The sequence below is a fragment of the Falco cherrug genome, chromosome 7, assembly GCF_023634085.1.
Source record: "Falco cherrug isolate bFalChe1 chromosome 7, bFalChe1.pri, whole genome shotgun sequence".
Taxonomy (NCBI): domain Eukaryota; kingdom Metazoa; phylum Chordata; class Aves; order Falconiformes; family Falconidae; genus Falco; species Falco cherrug.
In genome coordinates this window covers 1438518-1461857 of record NC_073703.1, presented here as the reverse complement: position 1 = coordinate 1461857, position 23340 = coordinate 1438518, and the positions used below count along the sequence as shown (strand labels likewise).

Genomic DNA, 23340 nt, shown 5'->3' with positions numbered 1-23340 from the left:
AAGGTTCCTGGCCTCCAGGGGAAGGTCAGTATCTGAGAAACAGGGGCACAATTTCAAATCTCAAGGCATCTGGAAAGCAGATGGGATGCTTTAGAACTCTCTTGCAGAATTCTACACCTGAGGTTAAGTACAGGGGATATCGGTAGGAGAAGAGTATTTAACTCAGACCATTCACCTGAATCCTACTCCCTCTCCTGTTGTCAACCTTCTCAATTACAAAGAGTTCTCCTAAAAATCTCCTCTCTCAATACCACAATTCTTCTGTCTGTCCAGAAAAAGCAAAACTTGGTGACTCTGTACAAACAATCCAAGTACAGTCTTCTTTTCTAAAGGTATACAGATAATTAGAATTGAAAATAAAAAGCCACTCCAATAAGCCTTCAAATTACCCTAACATTTTTAGCCAGTCAATTCTTTAAATGTTTTCCATAAATAACTTCTGTATATACTGCAAGCTTTTCAGAATTCTGTCCAAATACAAAAGAGACCAACCCAAAAGAAACTTATGTCTGATCGACAATTATTTTAAGCTTATTCCAGCAGACGAGAGCCTACATATACACTGGTCTGTAGGGCTAGGCACAGCGTACACTCACATACATTCATGCATCAAAACTGTCGTGCAGCAAAGTGAATCACCAAAATACTGCTACCTGCAAAGTCAGAAATCTATGTCCAAATACAAAACCCCTTTTGTTGTAGCACATAATGACATTGTATACTTTATGCCTATTGTATTTAATTAAAAATTATGCTGCCTTCTAAGACTGAAGAAAATACAGATGTGGTCTTTCACTTTCAGACCAGTCAGAAACCCTTACAGTACACACCTCAACAGAATTCTGGATGGAACAGTATCGTTCCAGGCAGCAAAACCCAACACACTGGAAAATTTCTATACAAAGGGTTTAGGTTGAAACAAGTTAGTGTACAGAAGAGCCAACCAAGTGCTGACATAATATGCAAAGTAGAGTTTTATTGGTTTATTTCTCTTTAACCTTTCTCAGTGTATCTCCCTCAAAGCCTGAGTAACTATGTCTTTTCCAACCACCCAAACTCATCTCTGACGGCAGCCAACTACCTCCTTCCTTGCTGTCAACTACCACAACCAGTGCTGTAGCCCATTTACAGATGCCCACAAAATAGTCTTGGTCCATTTCTTCAACACTGGCCCATAAAAAAATGTGTGTGCCCCCTCTGAGAAACTCATAGAGTCTTCTCAGAGAGAAACTCATAGAGTCTTCTCAGAGAGAAACTCATAGAGTCTTCTCAGAGAGAAACTCATAGAGTCTTCTCAGAGAGAAACTCATAGAGTCTTCTCAGAGAGAAACTCATAGAGTCTTCTCAGAGAGAAACTCATAGAGTCTTCTCAGAGAGAAACTCATAGAGTCTTCTCAGAGAGAAACTCATAGAGTCTTCTCAGAGAGAAACTCATAGAGTCTTCTCAGAGAGAAACTCATAGAGTCTTCTCAGAGAGAAACTCATAGAGTCTTCTCAGAGAGAAACTCATAGAGTCTTCTCAGAGAGAAACTCATAGAGTCTTCTCAGAGAGAAACTCATAGAGTCTTCTCAGAGAGAAACTCATAGAGTCTTCTCAGAGAGAAACTCATAGAGTCTTCTCAGAGAGAAACTCATAGAGTCTTCTCAGAGAGAAACTCATAGAGTCTTCTCAGAGAGAAACTCATAGAGTCTTCTCAGAGAGAAACTCATAGAGTCTTCTCAGAGAGAAACTCATAGAGTCTTCTCAGAGAGAAACTCAGAGGCTTCTACTTTATAATTTAAATTTAATTTATTAAAGATCAATTTGATATGATAAGCAAAGGAGTTAATGGGAAATTGTTTGTAAATAGCCAGATGTTTGCCAGTTCCATTCAGGAAGGAGAAAACAGAACAGCAAGGGAAGGGACACACTGCTAACTGGGAAGAACTTTGATGAACACTTGACATTTTTTCACTGAAATTACTCTTCCAGTTGGCAAAGTAGGTATTTCTCATCAACAGGTATGAAATGGAAAAAAAAAAAAAAAAGCTTTCTGAATTAATGTTCAGTGTTCAGAATAGGTTTTGCTCAAATTAGCATTTTTAAATTTTCATACCAAGTCAGATGTCATGAAAGAACTACTATATATGGTCACTTTTGCCCTCTTTCCCTGAATAGTTTCCTTCTTCACCGTCCATATAGTGTGAGAAGGTATCAAAATATCAATTATCTGTATTTTCTTCAACTGTGTATACCAGTTTTCATATATCACAACTAAAATAGAGCACATTCATTCCTAATTGCACTAGTTGTTATGCCACTACTCAACAATAACAAAAAAATGAAATGTACTTTCAGATGTACCATGTGGTTATCTTTACTGTTGGAAAATAACAACTAAAATGCATCAGTGTTACACAGGGAGTGCATTGTTAAAAACACTGCAGGCCATGTAACAGAACGATACGACTTCGGGGGTGTATCTTTACACCCGAAATGAGACTCCACCAACACTGCATCCACAATCCTTTGGCAGCATGCAAAAAAAAAAAAAAAAAGGACAGCATTATAAGGCAAAGTCCTTTAGCATAACAGGACAGGTTGCCAGAGAAGAGCAGGAAGGAGAAACCACTGGGCAAACAACAGGGGAGGGAAAGGAAGAAGAGTGAGACCACAGGAACTAAAATAATAACAGTACTAGCAATTAATAAACCACTACTGGGAACTGGGTGAAAGTACAAACTTGGACAGGGCTTCAAAACCCAAATGCATTAATTATTCAGTATTTTTCAAACGTGGAAAACAAGGAATAATGCTTCCGCTTGAGAGATTTGGAAACTACTCAGGAGATTCATGCATATAGCAGAAATAAAATTACTTTTAATAATTTTTCTGGCAACCTGATGACAGTAGGCCATTGCTGGATCCAGGTGCTGAGGAGGCTGAAATCCTACAGCTCTGTAGTATTAAAGGTACTGAATCCAGTAGAGGGCACCTTCCATTCCCCATGTAATTCTAGGAAGCACATGCATCTCTTCAGCCAGCAATGAAACGTACCCATATCCAAACGAGAATTCAGAAGAATTTATAAGTGCACAACTACTCTACAAAACAATCAGAAAAGAAATGGGAAATCTCTCTCTTTAGGGCACGCTTGTAACAGTGTACCCTCTGTACAATGAACACCAAAACCAGGTCTAGCAGATTCACATCTGTTAAATGCAAGTGGGAAGTTACATCATGCCTCTGATCATACGTAAGACTGCTTCCCCTAAATTCTTTCCATCCAAATAAAAAAAGATATTAGAATTTTGAAGCAATACCCCCCAAACAGACAGGCAACACAAAAGCCCCCAAAAGCACAGAACTAATATTTTCTTGTCTGACTTGTCTCTCTCCCTCATCTTTCTTACTATTGGTTTTCTTCCTTGTGCTCTTAGAAATTTTTTTTTAAGAACTGTGTGACCTGAGAGAGCAAAACAAGCTGATGCCTTAGTAACGATATTTGTACTACCTCTTTTTCAGGAAGATACTAAGTCTTTAATTGTACCACTAATTATTCTCTTTTAACATCCAAAATATGCAATGCAGGACATTGCAAGAAGGTGAGCATTGTTAGTAATTCCACTGACTGAAGCACAGGAACAAATATTTATCTTAAACTGCAGCTGTAACTAAAAAAAAAAATTTTACAGTTGCTGTTTGCAGAAATTACATAGCTTACTAGTTTTTAAATAGCAGAAAAAAAGCTTCTCACACAGGAATGACTTCAGTGTAAAATACTTCATTTGTGGTGCAATTCCTAAGTTCTTATTTTTCAGTTTTGTAATTTCAGTGATTGTTTTCATTTTGGCTATCCTGTTTTTTTAAAACTTCAGCATGCAACAGTATTTCAGATTTCTGCCTATGGTTTATTATTGCACTAAATATCTTCAAAATATTTTCCAGAATACAAGGTGAAACCTATAGAATTCCTTACTTTCCCCTAAGTAACTTTCAGTGTACAGAAGACAACACTGAATCACGCATATGATTTTAAAAACACATCCCACTCTAGCAGAGTTAAAGCTATAACACATGTGGTGGAAAAGGTCCCTTGAAATTGTTCCTCCCCATCTTTTGGCACTCTGCTGTCACAGTTTATCTTACCAAGGTCAAGTATTATCAGCTGGGCTCCAGCCTGTGCATTTCCAACATCATTTTCTGCAATGCACTGATAGAATCCTTCATCTGATTTCACCAGACCCAAAACTTGCAGATTATGTTCTTTCTGAAGAGTGAAGGAAAAACACAACACTGAAAAATGGGTTGCAACTGCAAAAACAATGGTGGTGTTATGGGACATTACTGTGACCGGAGAAACTTCTGAACAGTAACATGGAAAAGTGCATTTGGAGTTCCCATCAGCTTGCATCTCTCCCGCACTAAATCCTCCAATTATATGGTTTCAAAAAGCAGCAGCAGCTCTTACCAACGGCTATCATTTTCTAGCATCACGTATCACTGGCAAATCATAGAATTTCCACAGCCATTTTTACAATATTTTAAGCACAGAGTATAACTACACAGCTCATCGCTGCAATCCTACAACCTCAGGTATACCCAATTATACAACCATTAAGTTCTCAACCGTGTCTCAACAACAACTTCCCCTACATCTAGAATTTCCCTCTAGAAGTACTGCTGTGCCAAAACTCATGATCCACAACTCAGTTATGTTTATATTTCAGCTCCTGTTTGAAACAGTCATTTGCAAGACGGCTGCTGAAGACACAGCCCGGCAGTGCTCACGGCGAGCCCGCGCATTCACAGATTCAGCCAACAAAGTGCTTTTTGTCAGTGTTTGTGCCTCTGTCCCTTACGGAAAATCTAAGCTATAAAGAAATCAACTCATACCACATAAGCAACACGCGTTAGTGTTTCAGTAAAATGACTGAATTATGGAGCATTAAGGGTTTCAAGAAACCATTTCTCTCCCAGGGCCCGAAAATCAATAGTACAAAAATAGGAAGCTGGTCCTATAAAAGAACCTAGCTTCCATGCGTATGTGTCAGAGGATTAACAGACAGGCCAACAGCTTAAAAAATTGTGAAACGGACAATGTACTTACAACGATTTTGAAATAGTCACTTGGTATCACCATGTCTCCATTCTTGACCCATTTCACAGTAGGAGTAGGTTTGCCAGTCACCTCACACTCAAACACAATGTCCACAGACTCATGAGCGTAAATATTTGCAGGCCGCTTCAGAAATTCAGGAGGAACTTCAAATAAAATGGAAGAAAGACAAAAGATGGTGTCAGCATCCACAAAACCACATCAGTTGTGCTCATACTCCAACACGCAGTGAGACTCAACACAGACAAGCTGCCTGCAAGGGCTCACGCGCCCGCAGAGTGATGTCGGCAGACGTTCTCAGATCAGGGTTTGACAGAAGCCGATACGAGCTCGGCACCGTTTCAACATGATATTTGGGCCAGTTAAACAGCCAGCCATTTTAACTTGAAACGACCTCTGGAGAATACGTGAAAGAAAAAATTGAACCGGGATGTATAAAGTGTAAAGTTAAGAAGTATTTTAAAACCAAGAGACATAGATATCATTTGGAAAAAAGAAATATTTCCATGGTCAAAGAACACGTTGCACTCTTATCTGCCATAGGCATGTTGCTGCACGCTGCAGTCCACAGCAGGCAGTGGATTTCAGACACCATTCACACTCTTCCTTCACCAACTCACAAGTTCATCTGAGCAAATCATTTAGTGCTTAGTTGTCCAACAGTTTTATGCCCCTTCCACAAATACAGAATCTTGTGGGCTAAGCTGCCCAGCAAGACCATGAAAGGTTATACAAATGCTTTCACCCCCTCCTGCAGCAAAGTTTATTAGTTTGTTAAATGGAAAGACTGTAACTTAGATTTGAAATTAAAAAACCAGGCTACGATGAAAAAGGCTATGTACAACTTTTTCTAAAAAGCTACACGTCGACGTATGGTAAGTCCAGCTGGAGCGCTGTAATCGGTGGTCACGCAGTCAGGCACTTAGAGCATGTAAGGGTGCACCATGATCAGCAACCAGTTACTTATTAGATAAAATCCTTCGGCTGATACACCATAGATTTTTCATGGAGTTCTTTGTACTCAATACTTAAGTCAGTAGGTAAACGAAAAGCTAAAATTGTATTAAAAAAGACTTCTTAAAAAATGAATGGACACAAAACTAAGATGAAAGTTTCCTAGGGTACCATTGCCTTGTGTTCCCCTGAAGAAATTCTGTTTATCAAATAGACAGTGATGTACTGACCCAAAGATTTTCTTCTCTGGTTTGTGTAAGCCCAAGAAACACTATGTACAGGACTACACACACCTTTCGTATTACAGGTATGTACACAAAGATGTGTATTTCATTGCACAGTAAGACAGACAGGTTCTTCATTTAAGACATGTACCGAAAGTGTTACCTCTGGGTCTTGGCCGCTTTTTTAAAAATGTCATGTCCTTAGAGTAAGATTAATTAAATTAAAGATATTTCAAATATGTAAAAACTCAGAAATAAAGATTTTTTTGGTAATACAAGCCACGAAATGTTCAATGCACAGACATATTAAAAAACTTCTGTGAGCAAATGTGCCACCAAGAAGCATCACGCTGCGTAAAAGGACTCTCCGCTTCTTCAGCTCAGTGCCAGGAAGAAGAGCTGCTCACAGGCACATACTATTTGAATATATTCTATTATGAGGAGCATTCACCTATTTATTTGTTTTTACTACACTCACCAACATAAGGGCAATTTACTTATGTTGGCAGGTCTGATTATTCAAGTTCCAGGAAATCAAAAGCAGCCTTTTGCCCTTTAATATTTATCCAAGAAAGTCAATATGGAAGGGATACAGAGTTTAGACAAACATCTTACACGCTTCACCTATCAATGGGATTTACCTCATGCTAGAGCATAAGGAATACTAAACCATGTTTTTACTTCTTCCTGTGAAATGACTGTACACATTTGTAGGTGGATTTAATATTTTTAAAACCAGATAGCTGGAGACAAGCAGCTCTCTAACACACCCCACACACCCCCCAATTTTCTGATTATAAGTTAAATAAGAGAACATTAACATATGGAAATATTTATTTATAGAGTAGGAGGATGGCTTAACTCACAGATAAGCCTGCAAATCTATACCAGAAACTACATAAACATGTACATAATATTAACTGCTCAAACTGTCTCACTTAGGAGCAAAAATCAGGATGGGGCTGAGTCCAGTTGCCTACGACTTCAGACATCCATTTCACATCAACTTTCCATAAATTTACTAAACACACCGTAAACTCCACATTAAAATGATTTAGAAATTTTTGTACTTACTATCTATATTAGATGACTATAATAACTGTATATAACTCTGACATTTGAAAACTGTCTTCTGTATTTATTTGTGGCCAAATTGCTATTACTTATTCTTTATGAAAACAGTGCCTTTCATTTTAGATTTGTATTCCTCCCTGGCATTTATCCTCAGCATTTCTATCTATTGTGAGCTGCACTATTTCTCCACTCCTTTCCCATATCCCAGCCTTGGTTTTGGCAGGCACACGTCATGTTTGCTTAGTTCTGGTATGTCAAGTCGCCCACACCCTCCTTGCAGACTCTCTGTATTTGCTCTAGTTTGAATTAATCTTTGCAGCCACTAGAGTTTCAATTATTTACATGCAATTTCAGATGTGTCTCACCACTGACTTGAAAAATGGCATAAATACAGTGTTATCACCACAGCAAATATCTTGCCCAATTCATTCTACTACCGTATTTGCCCTTCCCTAGATGCAACATCCTGATGTCAGCCTGTGATAGATCATTGCTCTCTCATCATTAGCCATTTTTAACTAATGACTGATTTTGTTCCAGTCTCCTTGCTCAATAGTGTATGTTCTCACTCCCTTTTAGTCTCTTTCTCCACATGTATACATATACACACACACACACTGATACTTAGAAAGGTTACATAGTTGAAAAAAGGGAATGTAAAAATTTGAAACATGAAAGATTAGTTTTTCCATGACTGTACAATATTCCTATTTCCGTAACATTCATTACAGCCCAACATTTAATCCCTTAGCCACATACTACACAGGAATCTTAATAAACACAACCCAATAATATTCACTGTCAAAAGCACAAACCTTGTCTAAAAAAAATCATCTGATGACCTCAAGAATACATGCAAATTGCCGTACTGAGTAGCTACACTGGAAAACTCAAGGATGAGAAACAGGATCTGTAAGAAAATTTCAGTAAAATCACAAGCGGCTCTTACAAAAAACCCAGCTGCTCTGGGGTTAAGACTGCCTTTGCCAAAGTTAGTTACTTTATCAAAAGAAGTATTATGATATGATTTACCTTTATTTAAACCACATTTTTATCCAGTTTTCTATTTCCTTCAATGTGTTCAATGCTTACCTCTTTCAAAAACATATTGAGACACCCTTTAATCTCTGAAACGATGAGCATAAAGCTCACGGAGGCAACACAGCAGCCCTTCCCTCAGGAAGAGGAGCATCAGAAAGGGCAAGCCCCTGCTCTCGGTATGCACACGCTGTCTGCCCAGCACAGACGGTACGGTGGGAGGATCCCATCACAAATTCTTGAAGACAGACATCTCTAGCAGTACTCTGTATTTTCCTCATTGAATACATTGCCAGCACTTTAGACCTCCCTCAACATCCACCTACCAAGAGACTTCCATCATACCTAGCAGAAAACAGGTATGTTTTTAAAAGCAAACCCAAAACTGAACACAGAAGAACGAACAGTAGTAGCCTGGGAACGGCCATCGCTAATCTGAAAGGTTGATGGACAAGGAGAGGGCAACAAGGAGGGAGCAGCACCATAAGGGAACAGATGGATCATCACATCTGAAACAAAATTAGTACAAAGTAAAGTTCTGGAATTATTTCCGTTTTCTCCACTAATGTTTAACTTGTAACAAAGACATTTGGAAAGTACTCAAGTATCATTAGCAACTTTACAGCTTTAACTTGCAGCATCATCCACCAGCAGGCATTAATATTGAATCATAAGATTCAGTATCTTTTTGCCACAAAAATGAAGGTTGAACTAGATACCCTATTACCTGCTCTCAAATATTTTTGATTTAGGAGATTAAGAATTTGAAACGTACTCTTTTTTCAAAGTGACTTTGCTTTTCTGGGTTTTGGAGCAAATGCCAAACTGCTTACAAAGGGATAATAATACGAGAAGTGCTCACTTTATTATCAATTACATTCCAGTTAATGAATAAAAACCACTTTTAAAATACACTTTTATAGTTTAACTATGTCAGTGTTTAGCATTCACACAGATTAACACAATGCAAGTACAGATGTTTGTGGTAGAAAAGTTAAATTGATAACCAGAAAGCAAATGAACCAATTACCATATAAAATAAGATTTGTAATGGAAGATTATGTGTTCCGTTACCAAACAGACAATTAAACTTCAAAGAAGACTTGGCAGCTCAGCCCACTCTTCTATTCCTCTTAACGTTAGCACGCAAGTAACTATTTAAATTGCAAGATTCTTGCACAGAATTCCACATGCACTGTGGCACCATTAGAGAGTCCCTGTCCAAGAGTATCTTCCACCCTTTTGTAGATTTAAAAACAAAGTATTTTGATCATAACAGTGATAAAAAAAAGAAAACCCAGCAATCTACATCAGCAGTTGATTCAAACTTCTAAACTAAATCCCAGTAAAGATGAAATATTTGAAAAATATGGTTTTTTAAGCCAACAGCTGTAAAATAATGGAAAGAGCTGAGGAACGACACATATGCAAGAGGAATTGCACCAAGTTGAAGTGGAAATGGGAATGGATGCTGGGCACAGACCCCATTCCACTAGTTGAGGTGATCAGGAGGGAATGGAAACGAACTACCCCAACTCTGCAGCACAGTGCCATATGGGACCGAAGCAGAAAGCTCTGCTCTTCGTCCTCACACCTCAGCACAATCCAGTAGAGCAGATTCACAAGGAACAATGTCGGCTTAAGGACCCACATTGTCTGTGTGTTATGTTTTAAAAAGTCAAGGATTAGAAACCTTTGGATAGCTACGTGGAGAGTATTAAAGAGCACCATTTATTCTGAACTTTACAGAACAATTGTTTCTTCAAATGTCTTTTCAGTGGTCAGTAGCTCTTGCCTGTTCTCATTAAGAAAGAAATTTCGTGGCCTTCAGGGGCACAGTCGACAGAATATATTTTCCATTCAGCCATCTGTACTGCTTCAAATGAGAGAGAAATTAATTACATTCAATCCTCCTCTCCATCTCTTGAAGAGGAGCTTTCCTTCAATCTCACAATCACTGATGTAAGGACAAAGGTTTCTGGGTCCGCAATCCCATTTCCAACCTGAAACATCAAGCCAAGCTATAACTACACAAGAAAAGGAAAAAATCAAGTTCTGCACAATTAACTAATCAGAACTCTCTTGGTTACAAGCACAACGAACCTTCTCCCACAGTAACCCAATCAAAATGCTGCTATTCTAGCTAAGATCTCATTTTTATGCACATTAACCTCGCCCAAAAGTCAAATTTCCTCCACGTTGCTCCCCAGAAAGATGAAGAAAACCATAATGGTGGCAAAGCAGCGATTCCTGATAATCAGACTTGAGCGACAAAGAAAAACCTGCAGAGGCAGAAAAGTGACCTCAAGCAGGCAGGCCATTTAGACCACTGTAATGAGAAAAAAAATCTAAAATTAGTTTTAAAAAACATATCCAAAAGAGAAGTAGGCATTATGTCCAGTACTCCTCAAAGGTCAGGCAGCTGCAGCTGCACCATTAGCTCACTTCCTAATACATTTAAAACAGTGTCTGTCATACATGAAGCGCATAAAAATAATCTTATTTTGATGCAACAGAAACATAGACTGCAAACTGTACCTTAAAAAGATTTACTCTCTTTTTAAAAAGCATTAATAAATATACTGATGGTCCAAGCATAGCATCAGGCAAAAATAACATAAACGTGATCCACAGTAAAAGGTAGATATCATCTCTGTTACACTGTTCGGTTGTTTCCCCATGTCCTCTATCACCTTCCTCGTTCCGTGCAGATGAATTACTGTCTTTGCTCCCATCAATTCACCAAACTCCTGCAGACATGACTCTGCTGTTAACTCCAAGTCCCTCCAGCGATGTGACTATACAAGCATCCCATATGTATAACATGCTGGCTCACAGCACAGGTGCAACACCCACTTTGTGGTCCTCCCTACCCATAAGTTAAAACTCATCAGTACCATTAACTGAAGGAGCTTTTGACTAGTCTAAACAGGCCTCTGGTAAGTCTGGAGTGGTGAAAAGCATCACCTCTAAGACAGGAGAACTTCTTCCACCTGTGATTGCTGTCGTAGCCACGAGCAACTTGAAGCAAACCCCAAGATCTCACTCAGCATCGCAGCATCACAAACTGACAAAACAGCTCACACCAGGATTAAATTTCCTGATTAAGTATGATGCATTTTGTCACCTGCTGTTTTCTACAGCATGAACAAAGAATATGCATTAAACCCACTGCAGGCCCATTCCCTTTGCACACTGAATCAGTGTTATAATTTCCCCAACAGTCTAAGACAGCCAAAGGACTGAAATGCAATAACTGAATTTCTGAATAGAAATTATCTAAGACAAGACTGAAGTAGTCATTTCTGCTGCCTCAGCCACCTACAAATGCCCTCAATCCCCAAAAATTAGGAATGTGTTTTCTGAAGTCACACAATTAAATCATAGTTCTTGTCAACATCCCTTCATCCCCTTCCTTCCATACTTTTGTCCATGACAAATATTTCTTTAGCAATCAATGCTTACCATTCAAATACAAAAGTGTTTTCCAATTCCAAAAGTCCTCACGCACACCAAATAGCAGATATAAAACCTAAGCAGACCGCATACACTTTCATAGCATATCTCCAACTAATCGTGACTTAAGCATACTTGGTCAAATGACTTCTTCCACTTTATAACTACATTTCTGATGGACACTATGGGTAGAACCCCTACCTTGTATTTCAGTTAACAACCAGGATTACCAGTATTTAAACCGAGCATTTTACTATAAAAATCCTTCCACATCAGCCTAAAATGGTAAGCCCAGAAGATTTATTTTCTCCTCCATGGAGAACAAGATATTCCATTAGGATATGCTACAAATCCTATTAGAATCCTCATAAAGTTAAAAATTTTAACAACTGCAAGTTTGTTTCTAAGAAGGATGTAACTCCGCAGTATGATGATCACCCTGTTAATCCATTCCATCGCACCCTGAGTCAGTATTAACACATGCAGTGGTATCACTGCAACACATAAGACCTTCTCTAAATCTACCTGTCAAGTGACAAACTGTTCTATTTTAATAAGATGTTTGACAGGATTTAAAAATCTTCGAACTTTTTTTGTAAATCTGCCAAAGCGAAGGGTGTTTTCGTGGATAGTTGCATGGCCAAATCCCAGCACAGGACATAATTCTATTGCCTGGGATGAGCTCGCTTTTCAGTGCTCACTCCAGAGAAGACTGCATCACCTACGGCGTGCATTTTTATTTAAACTAAGAGTGATTTCCTTGCTCAGTTAGCCAAAACCAACTCATTTCTGTCAGGCAGCTAGCACAACACATAGGGCAGACTGATGAAAATGTTTGAAATTATTTGTGTTATCACAGGGGTCCCACGGAGCAGACCCACTAAGTGTTCAAGTACTGCAAGGCGGACAATGAAATCAAACAAAATCAGGATAAATTATAACATTGAACCATTAAGGTGAGAGCAACAGTTGCCAAATGTCACAGTTATGTCTGATATTCACCTAAGTCTATGAAAATGTTTTCTGCTTCATGGTATCAGTGTAATAACAAACTAGTCAGGAAGCTTACTTGCCTTCTGAAAACATGTTTTCCCAAATTTTTGCTTCTGCTTCAAAATGACATGACATCCTTCACCTCCTACCATTTGCACCAAAACACAGATAAAACACATAGATTGATGTTTGACAGCAGAACTTGCAAGTATCTTTTATTTCCATGCTATAGTTGTACAAATTAGCAGGTTTTCTTCAAATGTACCTTGGAAGAAAAGAAATGGAAATTACATTTGAAATGGAAATGGGGAATTAGAATGTTCTTCCTTAAAAATGGCAAAGGTATATGGATAAGTACTCTGAAAAAAAGAGATTTAAAAACCAAAACTATGTCGCAGGCAAGTCAAAAGTCTTCCCAACATCTGAGCAGGGCTGTCATGTCCTTAAAACACACTTAATATGCAGCTAGAAAATTTGCATAGCAAACAAAAGCTGACAAAAAGGAGTCTTTTTAGAAAAATATACACGGAATAGAAAACTGTCAAATAAAAGAAAAAAATCAGTGTACCAAGACACAAAAAGGTTATAAAAATGTAAACTACGACATGCACAGGATTTTTTATTGCACAAAAAGCAAAGTTCCAGTTTATGAACAGAAGCTGCAGATGAAAGTTTCAGTGCTAGTGACACTGTATCATTTTTCTTACCTAGTAAGGTAATGACTGCAGGTGTCTGTTTTTAACAAATAAATGACTTTTTTTTACATTTTAGAAAATCAAAAGCTAACGTGCCTATAGATAAATGGTTCCCTGTCTATGGCATCCTGACCAGCAGGAATGCTTCCCCACTTCTTTACCAGATGGAGCAGAGAAAGGGGCTAGTCTTGTGTCCTACTAGTGCTCTCTGGTAGCCTACGTCACACTCTGCTCACCAGGCAAAGGCCGAACGAGCACTTCATGTTCTGTGCTTTTGCTTCTGTGGACTGTCTGGCGCTTTACAGCTTCCCCCACAAATGCTGAAACATCTACACAGAGCTATTACTATTTCAGTGGTGGGAGAAGGGCAGGGGGTGACCAGAATGCATTCGAGTTGGTTTGAAAACAAATATTTTATATTTGCATTGAAAAACTTTCATTCAGCAACTGAAGTATGAACTATCTTTCAGAGGGCAGCCCCTAAATATGCATTTCAGAAGCAGAAAGGTCAAAAACCCCTAAACATTCAATGATACTACAACTACCAAGAAACCAGGTAAGGATGAATAGTACAGAACAATAATAACACATAATAATTAGAAAGATAGAATAAAAATGCCAGGATATAATTCAATGAAGGTGCATTTCTTTTTCAGGGAGCAATAATAAACTGCCCATTTACATAACAGGAAGGAATAGTGATAAACTTTGCAGAAAAAGGTCTGAAAAACAAGGACTTTATCAGAGATCAGAAATACAACCATGAATTAAACATGACTCCCAGTATCATACTGTTATGGAAAGAAGTGATCATATGAGGGAGGTGTAACAGTAGCTCCTGAGACTCCTCTTCCATCCAACACGCACTAATGCCTCAGCTGACCATGTTATTTGAGCACAACATTTCAAGGAAAACATGAACCCTGATTCACAAGAAAGCAATGAAAGTGATCAATGACTCAGAAAATTGGCTCCAAAAGAAAAAAAGGAAGTCCTGGATTCAGTTATTTGAGCAAAGGCAAGATTAAGCAGGCATGCAATCAGACACCTCAAATAGGTAAGAGAGCTTAATACAGAAATACTGCAATAGATAGAAAAACAGTGTGTGTGTGTGCATGTGTATATATATCTATCTCCACATATCATTCTTGCACAGGAAGAACTCCTACACAGGAGTAACATCTAGATTCTTGCCCTGTTCTTGAAAATATAATACTCTAAACAATTAATTTCTCACTCCTCATCTTTGATAAAGAAAATGGGTTCTTCTTTTCAGTACAAGCTTTAGTGAAACAAACCCCGTTTTCTAAAGCAACGGTTATGAACTACTAAATATGCAGGAGACTACATATTCAGCAAAAACTCTCATTAAAAGCTGTGAGCCATTAGTTTGGCACATGGATTTGGACTGCAGATAATTGGAGGTCATGTACGCATACCCACAAATTGAATTGTCTGGGAAGTTTTCCAGGTGCAGAAACATACAGCAAGTTCTCCGAGCACCCTATACACTAGCAGTATTTTTCTTTTCGTTTTTCATTTGTGGGGCACCTTAGCAGTTGCAGCCCAATTCAGTACACTAATTGCACACTGACATTAAGCCTTTGGCAAGATTGCAACATCATCCACACTGCCCTTAATCCTATCTATACAAAGGTAAGCGTAAATAATGTCCATTCTTGTCAGCCGATCTGTTCGGCAATAGTGAGAAGTGTTTAGAGAAACTACCTTATCTAACCAGTATCTGCTGAAGATGTAGTGTCTGCTTCGCACGCTTTCACAGTAACACTACCCTGATAACTGGTGAACAAAGGTTGCTTATCAGCAGGACACATCCAGGAACATAAAAACACAGTGACAGTTGCACAGTGCCACACAGCAGCCAACTGCAGGTATCAAGGATAGAATGAAAAAAGCACAAAGCAATATGTCTCTATACATTCTCCCAGCGTCAAGCAATCACCGGACAAGGGACTTCCCAAGAAAGATAATATAGCTTCACATCTACTCATTCTGGTTAGATTTGGCTTTTAAAAACCAGTTCAGGCTGCTTTCTGGATCCAGGTAAGCCTGCAACATCCATAATGCTCACAGCAGTAAGATCCATGCATTGGTCCCCGAGAAAATTTACCATTTTTTGCATGTCTTTGAGTCAATCAACCACATGATGTCTCTTGGTTCTTGCAAGAGAAGAGGAACAAGCATTCATTTCCTATTTGCGTTCCCCATAGCACTCATGATTTTACAGAAAAGTACCATTTTCAACATTCTATACGTCTTCTATCATCCTTGTTAAAGTCTACAACTTCTTCGGCTTTACTACACCTAAGAGCTTTACTGCATTTAGGAGGGGAGGGAGCAAGAACTGCTCACAGCATTTGATGTATAGGACCATCACAATTTTGACAGTGCCATAATGATTTTTCTGTTTTGGTGCCTATTCCTTTCCTAAAAATTCTTAACATTTAATTTGGGTTTTTAAGATCTTGCATTTTCCAAAGACCTACGAATTATAACTTCAATATTTTATGCCCGTGCAAAACCTGGCAGCTCAGAGGCCACTACTATATAAATTTATAGAACTATGTTTAACTTTATATACCAATTTACAGTACATTGAACTTCACCTGTCATTTACCTGCTTAATTGTTTCTTGCACAACAAGGTGTTTCTGAAGCTCTTCCCAGACAGCAGTCAAACTCGCAGCCCCACTCAGCTCAGCAGCAAAGCAAACCGTCCCCTTACAATCCCCTTCTCCAGATAACCTAAAAATGCTGAGCAGTGCAGACTCTGCTCCATTTCTTAGTTCCACTCTAATTTTCTATCTGTTAAACAACTTATTTACTCTTTTTTATCTCCACAAGGTCACTCCCTCTGACTCCACAGCACCATCATTTGAGGCTCTTAGTGAGAGAAACAGCTAGAAATGTTCCGGGAATGGAAGAGTCCTCAACATTCTTCAAAAGGTTCTCAACAGTCAAGTGTGTTTTATTTCCCCACAAAACATACACAAACGGATTCCATACATGGTATTTCCCAAATGTCTAACACCACTATATTTTAAAGTAATTTCTGTCAATTCAGCTGGTCCAGACACCAGATTAACTCATGCACAGTTTCCCAGATTTCCCCCAAAAGACTTCTAAAAAACCTCATGTCACATTGACCAACTATCTTTAGTCTCATTTTTTTTATTGGATTAGCCAGTTGAAGTGATAGGTAACACACCACACTTGGTAACTCAGGATTTCACACTTAAACTCGTTGAGAAATTCTAAGTGAATACCATCTGGTCCTGATGAATACTTACTGTTCACTTTATGGATTTGTTTTGAAATACATTTTACTAGCTCTACAATTTCAGGTAGTACCCCCCCACCAACTCCCTCTATTTTAAGAAGGAAAATATATTTTTTTTTAAAAAAGAAGCCTCCAATTTTGCAGACAACATTGATATCAAGAATTCACTTTTCTGCTTCAGGCCATCTTCTCACCCCTTTCTCTTTATGTTCAATCATCTGCCAACCCTACAGTTTCTCCAACAGGCTTGGAAAAAAAATATTAGAAGACTATTATGTTATTAGCAAATGATTGAAAGCTTTGTATTATTTTATTTGCATATAAACATGAGAAAAATTTTCTTGACCTTGTTGTTAGGAGATTTTTGGTGGGGTTCTGGGGGTGGTGGTTTTTTTGTATTTCCAATATAACTTTTCACAGGTGTTAGGCATTTACTGTGATAGTTCCTTAAGCACCACACCACTTGCCAAGTATTTAACCATTTTGGCTGTGCCTTTGCATTTTCAGTAAGCTTTCTCCACATTATGTAATCCTCCTTTTAAAAGACTAAATGCTGATGGTGATGCTCAATGTCACCACCCTGGAGAGACCACCAGTTGTACAGCCCTAATGCTGTGGTTTTCAAATTTAAGTCTGGAATCTCAGTTTAAAGACATTCTATATTAAAAATTTCAAATATACACACTATACCACCACCTTCATGGAAACAAGGCATTATCTCCTCTGATCTGTGTGAACCTCTAGAATTTGGTCATGGGGGGAAGAATGAACACTCAGCAACATGATACAGCTAAGCTCAATTTCTTATGCAGAAGCAGCGGGAGAGAGGCTGTGGCTGGGAAACAGCAATGCTCATGCACACACCTACCACCTGCCCCAACCCACCCCGCTGAGTGGCTGCAGCAGAGCTCAGGGGAAACCCAGCTCTCCCTTGGACCAGTTTGTCTTGGGTTCTTCAGCAGCAGTTCAGCTCCAACACATACTGGCTGCTGCTTTGGCACTCCACTCTTCCCAGGCTCAACCGTACCACCTCAGTAGGCTGGTATTTGGAGTATGACTCAGCTGACAAGAAGCACATGCGAGTGCACATGAAATGCCTCCCCCAACATGGCCTACTCCTCATTTGGTCTGCTTAATAAATGGAGCTTGGCTGTATCACATTGTCTGGTGTTAGCTCCCCATCACCATCCATGATACAAATGGCTTAAAGCTGGTAAGCCTCGGAAGACTGTTGGGAGAGCCCCGCTGGAAGGATGCAAGTTAAGTGTGCTCATGGTGTCACGAGAGAACAGAAAGCACTGGTTTTCTTACAGGAAGAAGCGCTCGCTTATCCCTTGCTTGGTCCACTTAAAAAATCCAGCTTAGCAGTATCATGCTGTTTGGTGTTCCTCCTTCTAACACAAAAATTGTTTCAAATTTTATGTACCTGTTTCAGACCAATACCGATGGGTTAGATTTTTATTTTTTTCCCTTCCTCCTATTTGAGTTTTGCACATTTCTGTTTCCTTTTATATGAGGACATGGAGGTTTTGCCTCAATACCTGCTGCATGTGTCATCTCCCCTCCACTGCTTGTAGTAAAACTCCCCTATTTATTTCCTTTTTATTAAGACGGAGCCCGCCCTTTATGTATGGACACTCTCTGTGAAAACTTCTGAAGGCACAGTCTGGGATTAACATGCTCTTATCGGGGTGAACTCCGCAATTAAGGAAGAACTCATGATACAGAACAGATGACAAAACACATTTCTGTATTAAAATGAGAAAACCAGATCATATGTAAAAACTTATCAGTCATAATAAACTAAAACAGAGCTCACTCACAACACTTATCAGTGAATATTACTGATTATTATTCAAAGCAAGCCTTTAAGCAATGTCTAGGATGAATTTTAGAAGGAAAAACCTTACTCTAAGCATCAGTAATGTAAAAATGTTACATTTATTATTTCTGTTTTACTAAGCCCTCCTTCCCCAGTCCTTCCAGGAGAAATCAAGCCTGTCTGACCCTGAGTCTACTCCAAGTACCATGGAAACATCTGAATAACAAGAACGCTCATCAAAATTTAAACTTCTTACAGCAGTGCCAAAGGCAATGAAAATTTTATTGGATTCCAGAGCCCTAATTCCCTACACAAAGAACACATGGTGAAGAGGCAGCAGCCACAGCCCTCCGCGAGGCACAGCCCCACAGCCTTTAGGCCCTTGTTTCCAATTTTCAGCACAAAGCTCCTTCCAACTGAACACCCCAGTTCCAGGTACTGCCCCACCACCTCTCGGAAGCAAAACTGCAAGAGCAGCCTGGGAGACAATTCTGTTTAGATCCCCTCTGCCGCTTCTAAAACACCACTGTATAAAGCAAAACACTAACACGGGTCCCTCATCTATACTGAGACGGTTTAATGACAGGATCTGCAGCACTGCTGCAATCACTGTGGAAAATAAAAAAAACATTACTTCTGGCATTTATGGATATTTATTCTAGATACAGAGATTTTTTCCTGGAAGGTACATCTAAAGCAACTGCCAGCACAGCAGGCATGTGTCATGACATACAAGTTCAAACATACCCACCAAAAAGTTTTAGTCCTCAGTAAAATATGCTATCACATTGTTTATCATCACTCATCTGTTATTGTATAAAGACTTTTTAAAGATGATTACCATGATTAATGCATTTGTAAACACTGCAGTGTTACCATGAAGCTGGTAAATCAGTTATGACAGCTAAGGATGAGCCTTTCCAGCAGACTAAAACAAAGGTTTAGTTATTTTCTGAATTACTTTTATAGGTAAGTCTGAGGCCTCCATCTACAGTGAATGACACCCAAGTGCACTGTTACAAAGAAGTTCATAACTTGCCAAAGTGGGAATATGGCAAATTTTCCACGTGTTATTTTCTTCCTTGAATTGCGTTTTTCAGAAACTCAAATCATAAGTTTACAATTGTTCAGATCTTTTTGATCAGTGAAGAAAACACTGGGGTTTATTTTTAAATTTTTCATTTTGTCAAAGATGCATAAGAGAAGGAAGATGCCTGGAGAAAGGAGAGGGGACGGGAGAACAGCAGGACGGGGTGAGGAGGCTGGGACAAGAGGGGTAAATTCAGGCACAGGCAGATAGAGGTGGAGGGAGCAGCACAGTCAGGGGCATGGCACAGCCGGGCAAGGACGGTGAGAGTGCAGGGAGCGCTGACAGCACTACCATTCGCAGAAGATCTCAGGAAGGTAGAGGGACTAAGGAGACAAAAATGGCAAGAGATGGCAAAGGAAAAAGGGTAAAAAGGCATGAACTGACAGAACAGGCAGAGTAACAGGGATCAACTGAGCAAAGAGTAGGCATCTGAAGGGACCCGCAACCCAAAGAGTAGGATTTAGTAGGACACTAGAGAGAACAAGTACAGTAGAAAAAGACACTGATGAACGTGGCGTGTAAGTAGGCCAGGGCAGGCTGGAACATCAGAGAAGAGGACAACAGTGGAAGAAATTCTCCAAGTGCTGCCCCTTTAGAGGCTGGAGGCGCCTGGGAAGGCCAGCTGCCCACTCCCATGTCCTCAGCAAATGGACACAACCTTCCACTTCCATCTGCTCCCCACCCCGGCCCAGGGAAGACCCCCTCACAGCTGGGCACACCGGAGGGTGGCTGGTACCCAGCTCGAGAGGCAGAAATCAGCATGAAAGCCCTTGACTACAACACATCCACCGCCGGAGGCAAGCAGAGGCTGGTGAAGAAACCACAAAAAGGGAATGAACAGCCCTGTCTCTAACAGGGCCCTAGAAAATCAGATGCCTTCCTTGCCTCTGCCTCACTGCGGGGCCTGGGGAGGGTATTTAAAAAGCAAATCCAGTTTTTGACAGGTGACTGCAACCTGTCAGCCTGTGATCTGGGTCAACAGCCAGACAGAGCAGCAGAGCCGCTCACCCTTCTCCAATGCGTAACGCCAATCACAGCTCCAAAGGGACATATTAAGAGATGCATATTCTGAAAAATCAATGTTTAAATGTCTCACACTGGGCACTAAAGCAGCTGGATACATTTCATCTTAATTTTTCCATGTCTCAGTCAATTTTTTAAATGGATTCAATACCACTTCATTTCAGCACAGTGCAAAAATACATTCATTAGTGTTTATGAATGATTCAGATTCCATGGTGCTGAATAGCAGAACAGAAATAAATATGGATTTGAACTGGGTATGATAAATAAGTCATGGTACTATCCCCTGAACAAGAAAAAAAAATACCAAATATCGAACATTTTTTCAATAAAGTAGTACCATGAAATTTGTGCACTGCACAAGGCAGTAAGATCCTGTGGAGAAACAGCAGAACATGTATTTTAAGATTTCTGTAACTTCATCCCATAACAACGGGGAAGTGACAAATTAAAGACAACTACCTTTGAAATTTCTTTATTTTGAATATTTGCCCGTGCAGCCTTTGCAACAGGGCAGTGCATTTTTATGCTGGAGACTGAGAAGCCACCAAAGGCCAAAAAGGGCACAGATTTTAAGATAATTCCAAATATCAAACCGTTTGTTCACTAAATACAGCTTGCCTCAGATCACTTGGGAATGAAACGAACTACGTCTGCAAACAGTAAAAGTAATTGATTGGATCCACTGCTCCACTAAGCCCCTCTCATCTTCACCAAAGCATGATGCGAACTTCCAACGGCACGCTACAGCAGAAACGAGGCATATCCCTACAGTCATCACCCGCTAGGAAAAAAACCATTTTTTCTGATCAACTCAAAAAAAGAGAGATGGAGAGTTTATGCTTTTCCATTTTTTTTTGGCTGTAATGACACAAATTCTGTAGGCTTGTTTTATGCATCAGTTAAGAGTTACCCAATCACTTTTATTTCCTGATCAATGAATGCAGGCCTATCTTCACATCAAAGTCCCTTCTAATTTACAAATCCCCAGAACAACTTTAATTACAATCCACTTGAGTAACAGCTTCCGTATAAGAAACAAGCAAACAAGCTAAGATTGCGCAGTCTAAAAAGAAACAACTGAAGAGGGGACAATAAAGGCCTATCAAATGGTGTCTGGTACAGTGGGGGAAAAAGGACGGCTTGCTTCAGCCTTTTCCCACACAAGCTAGTTAAAGAAAAGAAAAATCAAATCAATTTAAGAGAGATTGGGTCAAAACAAACAAAAAGGAGGTGCTGTTCCCCCCAGTGTCACGGGATGCTGCGAACACAAGATTTTTACATGGCGGGGGGAGGGGGACAGGAGCAGAAGACGGATTAATAGGAAAGAAATCTATTGAGGATTGCTAAATAATGTAGGAACTACATGTAGCTCAGAAAATCCCCAGTCTGCAAATGGCTGGAGAATGAGACATTACTCAAGGGAAGCAACAAATATTCTTGCCCCTTACTTACATTCTCTGAACCATCTGCTTTTGGACAAGACACCAAACATATGAGCCTTTTGCTTGGTCCAGCACAGCTACTGCTGCATTGCTGTGTTCGATTCACTCACAAAAATATGTGCATAGTAAGACCGAACTGTCACACACCTTTCTTTGCACAGCGTTATTGTTAAAATAAGAGGACTTCAAATGGAAAGCTGTCTTCTGACCCTGACAGCAGAGACTTGCTCAGCCTTCAGAGCCCCGTGACCAAAAGCCCCCATTCCTGCCCATCCCATGGGCTGCTCCACCACTTACCCCTTTCCTGGTCCTGCGTCAGCCGCGCTCCTTTATATCAGGACAACTCGGGAATCAGACCCGGTAGCAGCCACATCTTACAATAGGTGGTTTAACACACATATACAATACTGACGAAGGCACCAGCTGGTTAAGGCAAAGACTATGGTGCCTCCATCAGCAGGTTTTTACCACGGGAGTGCACTAGGAGAGCTCTTCAAGTGGCATTACAGTACACACGCTCCTAAAGTTAGTCTGTCACTAAAGGGAATAGGCCCTTTTGCATCTTGGACGGCCTGCATTATATTTGAGCTGGCGTGGCAAACCTTAAAAAACATTTCCCTGTGCTGAAAGATCAAAGGTCTTAAAAATTTAAATACAAGTTGAGTTAGAGGCAGGATGGATTTGGAATATACTTCCACTTCTCTGTGGCTGAACAGAAACACCACGCCACAAGAACCTTGCACTGTACCAAAATATGTTCGTTCTTCCTTTTAAAAAAATCTAAAAATTTAAAAAAAAATAAGATCATCATAGTAACTTAAATATATAAAGACACAAAATGAACTTAAGGAAATCTTTGTAAATTGTATGGCAAGTTGCACAAAAGCACAACTTCTAATTAATCCTTCAGCTTTCTAGAATGACTGAAGTTGGAATTTCAGGATGTGTTTCTCACCACACTGCACGAATCAGTCTCAAACTGGCAGCTTAAGTGAATATAGAGAAGTTCTACTGTGCGTTACAGCGCTTCCCTGCCCTGCCAGGGGTTAGCTGAGAGATGGCCACAGCTTGCATCAAGTCCTCTACTAAGCCTGCAGTCTGTTAGGCTTAAACTTAAACAAAAATAA

The 23340-nt window shown here is 39.6% G+C and overlaps 1 protein-coding gene across 10 annotated transcripts in view; it reads right to left on the bottom strand.

Annotated features, from left to right (window-relative positions):
- Positions 1–23340, bottom strand: part of NEO1 (neogenin 1) — a 212847-nt gene that overhangs the window by 73541 nt on the left and 115966 nt on the right. For all 10 annotated transcript variants that reach the window (XM_055715632.1, XM_055715628.1, XM_055715636.1 and 7 more), the window contains exons 6-7: positions 5091–5245; positions 4130–4250 (exon numbers count right to left, since the gene is read on the bottom strand). In XM_055715632.1, the coding sequence (XP_055571607.1) occupies positions 4130–4250; positions 5091–5245 (276 nt within the window). The remainder of the gene's footprint in view (positions 1–4129; positions 4251–5090; positions 5246–23340) is intronic.